We start from the raw sequence: 12500 nt of genomic DNA on the forward strand, positions 1-12500 counted from the left end.
TATATGTATGTAAATATGTATGTATGTATGTATGTATGTATGTATGTATGTATGTATGTATGTATGTATGTATGTACGAGTATGGATGTATGTATTAAGTATATATGTATGTATGTACGTGTGTATGTATGAATGTATGTTTGTGTACGAGTATGTGTGCATTCATAAGCTGCATATACATATATATGTATGTATGTATATTTGTATGTATGTATGTATGTATGTATGTATGTATGTATGTATGTATGTCTGTATGTATGTATGTATGTATAAATGTATGTTTGTTTATGAGTATGTGCACATTCATGAGCTGCATGAACGTATATATGTAAGTATGTATTTATGTATGTACGTATGTATGTATATATGCATGGATGTATGTATGTGTGTATGTATGTATGTATGTAAGTATATATGTATGTATGTGTGTATGTATGAATGTATGTTTGTGCACGAGTATGTGTGCATTCATAAGCTGCATATCCGTATATATGTATGTATGTATGTATATTTGTATGTATGCATGTATGTATGTATGTATGTATAAATGTATGTTTGTGTACGAGTATGTGCACATTCATGAGCTGCATGAACGTATATATGTAAGTATGTATGTATGTATGTACGTATGTGTATATATATGCATAGATGTATGTATGTATGTATGTATGTATGTATGTATGTATGTATGTATGTATGTATGTATGTATGTATGTATGTATGTATGTATGTATGTATGTATGTATGTATGTATGTATGTATATGGATGTACGTATGTCTGATGCATGCATGTGTACTCAGATTCTCTTTTCTTCTAAATGATTTATTACACAGTTAAGTCTAGTGGAGACCGTTTCAAGTTAGGATTGCGTCACTGTTGATCTTTTTTTTTTAAGTATTTCGATGTCAAAATGAAAAGTTTGGGTAAATGCTATGGAACAAAGTATGCCTATGCATTTTGACAAACCTATAACAATAATGTCTTCTGAATGGACGCCACCGATATATAAGCAATTCATCTTTTGACATGAATTTTACGCTACCGGTGTTTTCGAGAAAGAAGAAAGGACGTGCAAGAGGAAGGGAAGGAGGAATCAGGAAGTCGTAAAAGTCCAAGTATGCGGCTTCTGAGGATGAGTCGCACGGAATACCAAAAGCTCGAATGGTCACGGACCTGCTGGGGTGGCTAGGAACGGAAGAGGAACCAGTGGCGGACAGTTAGATTAGGGTTATTATACTGCGGTTGTCAAGGTACAACATGTGATGCAGGCAAAGAGGGTCTGGCGAGTACCGTTAGGCTACAGCCCCGGACAACGACGCGACGATGTCTTTGGAGAAGGATGGGAGGAGTAAAGGGAAAGGTAAATATAGGAGAGATGCCAAAGGAGGAAACAGAGAAGGCGTAAGAGAAATTAAGGAAAGGCCATACTCCATCCAAGTCTCACTGATAAACAAGTCTCATCTCTATTCTTGCTAGGATACTGTACGAAAGCACCGTCAGTCGGTGGTTCTAATTATGTAAAACACTGCACTGTTGTAATTTTTCTTTTCTTTATAGATGTCTTAACAAAAAACATTGTACAGAAACGAAGGTTATTTTTCGTAGTACTCAATAAAAATTGAGAACAAATTAGCTTTCAACAGTAGTTATTCGTTCATGTGGACAACCACTTATCCAATAATATGAATAACTGCTACAGTATCGTTGAAAACTTCAAACCTCATCAAAAGGTGGAGACTCGGGTAGAAGAAAAAATCAGGGACATGACTCTGAAATATGTATTATAAGACGCATTTCATATGAGAAGACACATTTCATATAAAAGACACATTTCATATGAGATGTAGAAAGTGAGAATACATATAGACCAAAGAACCTACTAGAAATCATATTTGTGTTTTATCCCCTAGTCGAGTTTTACAGGAAAGTAGAGTCAAATTCTTTGCATCTTGGGTTTCTTATTTGTCCAATGCCTTACTGTTGATTACTTTGAGTAATCAAGGTGCATTCATAACTTTACAGACATTTCCTTGTTATCACATGAGCTGCACACGGCCTTAGCCGTAATGGACTGTGCAGTTTTTGGACAATGTGTCTCGAAAATGAAAATCCCATTCTTAAGTTCGTTAATACCATATCTCTCCCGTAATCCTATTAACATTTTATTTTGAATGACAGACTAACCATAATCAAGACATCCTTTCCCCCTCTGCTTCTTCATTTTTTTTTTATTTCAAACTGCATTACTCCTTAACGGTCTTTCTTACTTTTACTTGCTCTAATTTCCTTTTTGCGCAGTATCATTTTCCACTCCTGGTTCCACTCATATATTGTTTTCAAATATTTCTGTATCAGTTTACTTTCTTCTTCATTTTTACCGTTTTCATGATCTTTGCGTCATCAGCGAGTTGGTTGGTATTATTGTCTGTCCCATCTCTCATGGTAAAATATATCAAGAGCACTGTAGGTGCGCCGAGTCCTGTGAAACTGTACTAGTTACTTCCCTCCTATCTGACATCTCATAATTCACAATTGTCTTTCAGAAAAAAAAAAATCCTCCATTGGTAGGGTGGTAAGTTTAAACGCCAAGAATCCGTTGAAGTTTTATTACTGACGTTTCGTCCAACTAGGACTTCTTCAGAGTGTACACATCTAAGACATTGGCAACTTATATATTCACACAACTCACCCCGTTCCTCCCCGGTCAATGTTGCTATCATTTCGCTTCCGTCTAGCTTCATGGAGACGGAAGCGAAATGACAACAACATTGACCGGGGAGGAACGGGATGAGCTGTGTGAATATATAAGTTGTCAATATCTTACATGTGTACACTCTGAAGAAGTCCTGAATGGACGAAACGTCAGTAATAAAACTTCAACGGATTCTTGGCGTTTAAACTTAACACCCTACCACTCATTCTGTCTTCACACCTCTACAAATCCTCCATTCTAAAAAGCTTCCTTTGAGTCCTCATATATATTCCATCTTCCACAGTAATCATCTCTTAAGTTCCTTTTGAAATGCTTACTTCAGGTAAATTCACACAATCATTCAGTCCCCCCTTTCATGCAGCACATTAACCGCAATAGCGATCCGCAGTTCCTAAACATGGAAACAAACATTGCCATGACGTCACAAGCTATTGCGTGGGAAAATTACTTACGGACAAAGGCCTCGGTACACTATTCATTTTCTTGTGAAAGATATCCACATTTAACGGGTATTTTGACGGATCCACCTTACTTTAAATTTTCAAAATGTCACCCACTAAACACTGCTGTTATAAATTATGTCATAGTGACTCACGTTATGAGGATAGGCTGCATATGAAAATGTCAGAAATGGGTTCGAGCATTTAAAAGGGAGAATCTTACCACAAAAAAAAAAAAAAACGCGAAAAACACACATACATATGCAGCAAACACTTCGTAGGTGAATCTGGACCTATTGATATCCACATCAATCCCGCCCTCTCAAGCCAAAAGCTTAAGCCCACCAAGCACTGAAACAATACAATGTTGTCTAATTCAAATATGGTTTATTCATTCATTGTCAACTACAGAGTCTCAGAGGCTTAAGCCGGGTGCACACTGTGCCTCATGCAGATCTGCATGTAGTATTGGAAGCTGAGCTAAGTGTCCACAATGGAGTCCACAGTTGTGGACATGAGGAAACAATGCCAGTACCACAGATGCAATTATTATCTATATCATTAGATAGCTCTTATCATTTTAAGTAATTCTAACCCCATAAATAGGTACAGCAAATTAATAGTAACGTCAGTATCCATTTTTAAATATTCATTGAATTTCGGTGGGGGGGTGTAATGGTGATTAACAACTGCACCTAACCTAAAAACTCTTGCAAAAGCGTCGTCAAATGCTGAGAGTAGGGAAAGCACAAAATCTGTTGTCTGGAGGTACATGCAATTTTTCATACTGGCCTATTTTTCAGTCAGTCCCACAGATACAATTCGTATCTATATCACTGAATAGCTCCTATCATTCTGAGTATTTTGAATCCCATAAATAAGTACCGCAAATTAAAAGTAACGTTGATAGCGATTTTTAAATATATGTAACGATATATATAACGATATATATGCTTAAGCACACACATACACACACACACACACACACACACACACACACACACACACACACACACACACACACACACACACACACACACACACACACACACACACACACACACACACACACACACACACACACACACACACACACACACACACACACACACACACACACACACACACACACACAAACAAACACACACGGATATATATATATATATATATATATATATATATATATATATATATATATATATGTATGTATATATAAATATATATATATATATATAGACACTATAAATAACCGGCGCGCAGAGGATTCGAACCACCGCCAGTAGACTCAAGAGAGTCCAGAGCACTCTTGAGTCTACTGGCGGTGGTTCGAATCCTCTGCGCGACGGTTATTTAGATTGTATGATTGATGTCGCTGTCCACTAGCGAATTTATTCACATATATATATATATATATATATATATATATGAATACACATATTAATGATGTATATGGGCAGGAGATTTTCTCTTATGTACACTTCATTGAAAGTGATGGCTAGTTGTGTGCTTATAATTTCCTTAGAGGTATTTCCCATATGCCTTATTACCCTTATGTCTTATTACCCTTTGAAAGAAGGTTTATGACTTCATCATAGGTAGTCATTTTTGCTAGAGAGCGATTATGTTACGAAGGTGATGTTAGGTTTTGCAAGCATGTATTTGTACTATATAGTGTGCGTAGACTCGTATACCTAGTTTGCTATGCTGTATGGTACGCCAGCGAGGTAATGACCAGCTCGGGTCGAGGCGAGGCAGTCCTGAAGTGGTGGGCTGAAAAGTGACGTGTTTCTCCTAGTTTCGTAATTGTATATTTGCAGTGAAGCTTAGCTAATTTAGTCAACTACTGCAGATCCACATTGGAGTAGGGCCTAAGATCACGTAGTGATGAAATGAAGTGATGTGTAGTGTGAATTATTTTGGAAAAGTATTTTGGGTATCCTGTGCAAAGAGGGGTGCTTGCTTTCTCCCATGAGAACCATGTTATTTTGTTTCTGTTGTGATTATGGTGAAAATAGTTAATCCCATCTTGTCTGTGGTGAAATTGTGTAATGATTGTGACATTGTGTTCACATGATGTACGATGAGTTTAGAAACTCAAGGTGAACGAAATTTTTTGGGTATCTTTTCTCTATCTGCGAATAAACACTCGCTTATGAGAACCACGATGAGCCCAAAAGGGTTGTATATTATCTTTTTATACGAGTTGCGAAGCGAGTAGAGTAACTATAACGCTTCACTGGTGTCGGAAGTGGAATTGATAGAATCAGATTGATTTTTCATGGAGTGACGTGGTTTTCATTCACCGGTAGTTACGAAATAGAGTCAAAATACCTGATCATATCACAGACAAGATAGCTGATGGTAACCTTAACGGATTGATCTCAAGTGGCTACGCAGAAAATGAGTCACGTGACAAAGGTAATGAGGTAATAATGAATATTTTAGAAACGGTGATGAGATGATGAGAGAAATGGAAGAACAAATGGGACTCCAAAAGGAACGAGTTGACGCTAGTTCGCATGCGGACGATAGTGTTATCCACGTGCGAGACGAAATCCGAGAAGAATCACGGCTCGTTAGGCAGAAGGTCGAAGACGTGATGCGAGAAGTGGACAAGAATCGGGCTGAGGGGAGCTGAGGTGATGGGGATGTCCCAGGATTGGATTATCGCCCTTACAACCAAGCTGCAGAACGTCGCCCCATATGCTTCGTCCCTTTCCCTCCTTTGTGACGTACGAACACACCCGGGTAACCCACTAGCGTCGGCACCGTTGTCTCCTTGTCGTGCGGAACGTAGGAAATCTGCCAACTTTGACGGAAAAAAGACATGAGAAACCTACCACGCCCAGTTTGAGCTATTAGTGAATGCTCAGGACTGCAATTCGTGTCGTGCCTACGAGGACCAGCCGAAGAGGTGTTAGGGAACTTAACTAAAGGACAAAATACATCGTATGAGAACGTGGTGGCTCTCCAACGTCGACTTGGCCAACACCGCAAGGCTGAGGTTTACCGCGTTCGATGGTACCGTGGACGGAAAACCAAACCGGATGGTTACAGACACGGGAGCAAAGAAGACCATTGTCATAACGGATTTGGTGAGCACAAGAACGCTTCCAGCCGCCCAACAGGAACTCTGTGGTGCTACTGGAACTGCATGGCGCTCAAGGGTCAAGTGCAGGTTCGTATTGGCGTGGGCAGCATAGAGGAACAGCTGTCGGTGTACGTGGCCAGTACAGAGGAGCCTCGTCTGCTTGGCCTGGATTACCCGATGGAGAGAGAGACGGTCATCGACTTTGGGAACAAGAAGCTTAAGGTTCACGGGAAAGAGGTGCCCTTGATTCTCCCAGATGACGCTGAACAGGTAAGTGAGCCACAGTTAGCAGACCCCCAGGACAAAGACAGAGTTCTGTGCATGCTGTCAAAACCGGGCAAGACAGCAGGAGTCCATGGAAGACGAAGAGAGCAGCCAAGAAGTTCAGCCTCTTCCAACATGAAGTGGGCAGGGACGAAGTTTGTACCGATCCGCAGAAAGTGTCAGCTATGGAAAGTTGGCCGGTGCCCATCTGAATGTCAGGTAGGCACCTCTATTTTCTCTACACTCTTCTCACTACCAGAACCATATGCTCTTAAAAAACATATTCCCCTTCCCAGTTTCCTCTTCATCCACATTATCTTTGAAATTATTTCTCTCCATTCCACCACATGCTTTCCTACCAACAAATCTACTCCTTCACTCCTCTCCTCTTCCTCACTCCCGACATTCTCCCCAACACACTCCCAAACCCAAAAACATCCACCCCTTTCAACTTGGTTTCACTTAACGGTAACACATCCATCTTCCTTCTCACAAACGTAATGCTTATCTCTTCCCTTTTACTCATATGTGTGCCACAACCACGCACATTAAATTACCCAAATTGTTAGGGTTCTGCTTGGAAATCTCCCATACCCTCCTACACCCTGACTTCTCGCAGATTGAACATACAGAAAGAAGGATCCCTAGTCCGTTAACTCTGTCCAACTTTGTCACCTTTCATGACTCACATGGGAATTACGGTGGCGGACTTCTTTCCTCCCCCTACCACAGGGGACAATTATTCTTGACTTTTCATATTCATATCGCCATTTTACAACACATGATATTCAATGGGTTTTGATTTAGTTATGTAAGTTCAATGGACTGTTTCAGATACAGTAGTTATCTTGGTATAGTAAATTTGGGTAAGATTAAGAAGGGTTAAGTTAGGTTAAGATAGGTTTGGTCTTTAAGTTAGGTTAGGTTAGATTAGGTTAGGTTAGGTTAGCTTATCTTATCTTATCTTAGGTTATGATGATTTAGGTTATTGTAGACTAATCTAAATCAGGATAGGTTAGGCTAGACTGGATTAGGCAGGGTTGGGCGGGACTAGGCTGAGAAAACGATATGGAAAGGAACTTACCTGCAAGGGAATTCACTCTCGATGAGACATATCTCCTCACACTCAATTCTGGAGCTGACAAGGAGCGTTTTCTTCGTGTATCCTTCAAGTTCGTAGCCGACGACTCGCTCAAAGTCCCAGGCTCGGTTGCAACTCTCCTGGCTCTTGAAACAATTCTTCTGCACGTAGAGAGTAAAGACGGGGAACTGTGAATCGGTGAGTGCACCTGTGGGAGAAAGAGGATAGAACCTTAAAGGGGTTGTTACATAGACTCTTGTTTCTCACACAAATATACAAACTCACGCTAACAAGCGCACACACACACACACACACACACACACACACACACACACACACACACACACACACACACACACACACACACACACACACACACACACACACACACACACACACACACACACACACACACACACACACATATGTCAACTACAATACACTTTAATTCTAAGCCATCAACGTCGAGAGACTCGCGGAGGCTAACACGCAGAAATTGAAACGTGGTACGGCGAAGGACTCGAACCAGGCTATCACGTGACAAGTATATGTATACATACATATATATATTATATATATATATATATATATTACATAAACACACAGCATTACCCATAGATCGGTCATATATGAGCTCTGAGCTCTCTTCCGGGAGGGAAATAGCTGTCGATCACTAGTCCAATGCATGATTCAAGACCATGGTGAATCACACACACACATGCGCATACTATATAGAGTTTGGATTATAGATATGTAAGTGTAGTGATAATGAAAATAGCTGGGTCAAACGAGGTAAATGAGATAATATAATATTTCAATTAGAGGAGAAGTACAAGCAAGTATGGTAGGGGTTACTCCGTTGGATAGAGTGAGAAACGAGGAGGTAAGAAGGAGAGCGGGAGTGGAAAAGGAGATGGCAGATAGGGCTGATGAAAGATTAGTGGGATGGTTTGGACACATGGAAATAATGAGTGAAATAATATTAATAAAAGAAGTGAGGAAGGCTGAGGTGGATGGAGTGAATTTGAGGGGACGACCGAGGATGAGATGGATGGATGGAGTGAAGGTGGCGATGAGCAAGAGGGGAACGTCCTTTGAGCAAAGAAGGGAGAAGGCAGGAGATAGGGACGAGTGGAGAGTGATTGTATATAAATGATACTGTTATGCAAGGAAGGGAGGGGCCGAGGATGTGGGGGGGGGGTAGGGGGTGCTTATGTGTGAATGGTATTTTGACTCAACTCGAAGGTATTTCTCTCCGCTTTCTTTTTTTCTGCATGAGGGGACGGAGAGGAGGGGCCGCCGATTAAGTAAAGCGGCCTTGCTGTGGATGTACTGTGTTTTGCTGCATTGCGTTTGACACAGGGGATTTGGCGGATGCACAGATGACCCGTCATCCATGAGTAGCTGAGATAGGAGGGGTAGAGGGGGTGGTGGATGGGAATGAAATGGGTGGTAATAGGTATGTGCCCCTGACTTGGCTACCTTCCTTATAAGGTAGAAAAAATTCTCGGCATTATGTGTATATATATATATATTTATATATATATATATATATATATATATATATATATATATATATATATATATATATATATATATATATATACATATATACGTACATACATACATATATGCATACATACATACACACACACACACACACACACACACACACACACACACACACACATCTGGAAGACAATGACATATTAAACCCAAGACAATTCGGATTCAGACAAGGAAGATCATGCTCCACAAACTTAATATGCTTTTACTCAAGACTAATAGACATAGTGCAAGAAAGAAATGGATGGGCTGATTGTGCATTCCTAGACTTGCAAAAAGCCTTTGACAAAGTACCACACAGAAAACTACTAAAAAAACTGGAACACATAGGAGGAATACAGGGAAACCTACTAAAATGGATAGAGGACTTTCTGACTGGTAGAAAGATGAGAGTAGTGCTCAGAGAAAAATATTCAGACTGGAAAGAGGTGATCAGTGGAGTACCGCAAGGATCTGTGCTGGCACCAATAATGTTTGCTATCTATATGAATGACATGGATGAGGACGTGAACTGCTACATGAGCTTCTTTGCCGATGACGCCAAACTGCTAAGGAAAATAGAAACTGATGAGGACTGTGAAGCACTGCAAGAAGACCTAAATAGGGTATGGAACTGGAGTCAGAAATGGGAAGTGGACTTTAATACGAAGAAGTGTAGCATAATGGAGTTTGGAAAAAGCAAAAACAGAATATCAGGAAAATATACAATTGGAACCAAAGAAGTAAAGAAAGTAGGATCCGAAAAAGATTTGGGAGTAATTATCACGAACGACTTGTCCTATGATATACAGATAAACAAAATTGTCGGGGAGACTTACAACTTGCTAAGATCAATAAAAGTGGCGTTTACATACTTGGACGAAGACATGATGAAAAAAATATTGGTTACATTGATAAGGCCTAGATTAGAGTATGCAGCGACATTGTGGTCCCCCAGTACCAAAAAGAATATAAAGAAAATAGAAAGAATCCAAAGAGCAGCTACAAAAATGGCACCTGCACTTGCAAACCTATCATACGAAGAGAGATTGGCTAAACTGGAGTTACCGACACTGGAGCAAAGAAGAGAGAGAGGTGACCTATTGACCATCTACAGAATCATGAAAGGCACAGAGGTACTCGATAGTGAGAATTTACTTAACTGGGACAAAAGAAACACAAGAGGACATGGAAAGAAAATAAAAAAACATAGCTATAGAAGAGAACTGAAGAAAAACAGTTTTCCTCATAGAGTTTTGGACACTTGGAACAAACTGGACAATGAAATAGTATGCGCAAAAACCATTCATGAGTTTAAAAACAAACTAGACACTGCAAGATACAAAGGCGGGACAACACGAGCATAGCTCCCCTTCCCGCAAAATACAACTAGGTAAACAACTAGGTAAACACACACACACACACACACACACACACACACACACACACACACACACACACACACACACACACACACGCACCATACACACACACACACACACATGCATGCGTATATATATATATATACTCGTACACATACATATATGTTAACAAATACCGAATGGTTCCCAGTACACAGACATTAATCTTAATAGCCACATTATTTTTTTTCCTTTTTAATTCCTTGCAAACACGATCAAGACTAATAGGAGTATATAGCTCGATGGAAGCATATTTGGAAACTGAAACATTGTCAGGCTGAGGATTCAAACCTAGCCGATACGTAATAAATGGACAGTGACTTTGTAGCAAGGTCATGCCTTGAAGCTTCGTTTTCTGTAGAATTCGCGCACCATAAGTCATTTTCTTTATTAATATTGTCGCCCCGCTAAAACTTGCATTATGGAAACATAACATTATTAATACTATTACGTCTCTCATATCTATGTGTAAATATCTATAAATATTAGTATTATTATTCTATAAAGTTTAAATAGTATTATATAAACCAAATTAGTCGTGGTGTATTATATCTTTCTTGCATATAGAATTCTGTCCCGCTGCCAAGACAGCAGGTTTATTCACGGATACTCGCATCTTAATTTCAATAAAACAAGTCCCGAGAGAACCGGAGTGTGAATAATTTCTTTATCTCACTGACGTGTACCTTCACCATTATGTAGTAACGTAACACTACTAATGGTGCCCCAAGAGTGAGCGGATACCCTAGCCGACTCCGCAGCAGCAGAGGACGTGGCCCTTGCAGAGAGTTCAGCCGTCACCACTGCGCAGGACGACGCCCCTAGCAGAGAATCCAGCCGTCATCGCTACGCAGGACAACGCCCCTGCCAGAGAGTCCAGCCGTCACCGCCGCCGCTGGACCTCGTGCTGGCCGCCATCGCCGTCACCTGTCCCGGAATGCCCTGCCCGTTGGCCCTGGAGTTCCCGCTGCTGGACCTGCCGGAGACGCTGCAGCTCCCGCCGCTGGGCCTACCGCCGGACCAGCCCCCTACTGCAGCTTTCGCCTCTGGGCCTACCGACGCCGGAACCGTTGTCACTACCACCGACTGGCCTGCCACTGCTGGCAATGCCGCAATCGGACCCGCCGCCTACTCTAGCTGTCGACGTTGGGCCTACAGCTGCCACTGCCGCATCCGGGAGGTCCTGCCACCGCTGGAGTCGCCGACGCTGGGCCTACAGCCGCCTCCCGGAGCTGCTGCCACTACCACCCTGCTGCCCCCAGCCGTCGCCGCCCGCCCTGACCTGCTGATAACGCAGTCTCCAGCCGCTCCGAGCTGCTGTGTCACTCGCCCATCCTGCCTGCTGGCCCCCGCCGCCCCGAGTTGTAGCGACAACGCAACCTCCAGCTGCCACCGCCTTCCGGAGCTATCGCTGTCGCCGACTCCAACCGCCGACGTCGCCCCGAGCCGATGCTGCCGTCGCCGCATGAGCTACCGACGCCGCGGCCGCCTGCCCCGGAATGGCTGCCGCACTGACACCGCCTGCCACACACCACTGCATGGTGGCCCACCGCCTCCTCGTCCACGGATTAATGGCGGCCACTCCCACTGGAATGCCGCCTGTCCTACCGGACAGGCGCCAGCCGCCAGCCGCCGCTTCTGGATTGCCAGCCGGACAGCCTGCCTGTTCACGAACCCCTACCAGCCTACAGGCTAACACCAGGCCTAACACCTGCCATGTTGGTGACATCCGAACCTGCTGACAACTCGTCACGCCTAAAGACTAAGGTCTCGTTCCTTCTACCGTGTCACGGGGGGGGGGGGGGTAAAGCAAGGCCATGTCTTGAAGCTTCGTTTTCTGTAGAATTCGCGCACCATCAGTCAATTTCTTTATTAATATTGTCACCCCGCTAAAACTTGCATTATAGATGTATAACATTACTAATACTATTACGTCTCTCATAT

At 42.1% G+C, this 12500-nt stretch overlaps 1 protein-coding gene across 1 annotated transcript in view; it reads right to left on the reverse strand.

The window, feature by feature from the left end:
- The window catches only part of LOC143018026 (uncharacterized), a 68308-nt gene that overhangs the window by 21596 nt on the left and 34212 nt on the right, over positions 1-12500 (reverse strand). The window contains exon 4 of the mRNA XM_076173065.1: positions 7594-7798. Within this exon, the coding sequence (XP_076029180.1) occupies positions 7594-7798 (205 nt within the window). The remainder of the gene's footprint in view (positions 1-7593; positions 7799-12500) is intronic.

The sequence above is a fragment of the Oratosquilla oratoria genome, chromosome 33, assembly GCF_046742065.1.
Source record: "Oratosquilla oratoria isolate Oo_2021 chromosome 33, ASM4674206v1, whole genome shotgun sequence".
Lineage (NCBI taxonomy): Eukaryota > Metazoa > Arthropoda > Malacostraca > Stomatopoda > Squillidae > Oratosquilla > Oratosquilla oratoria.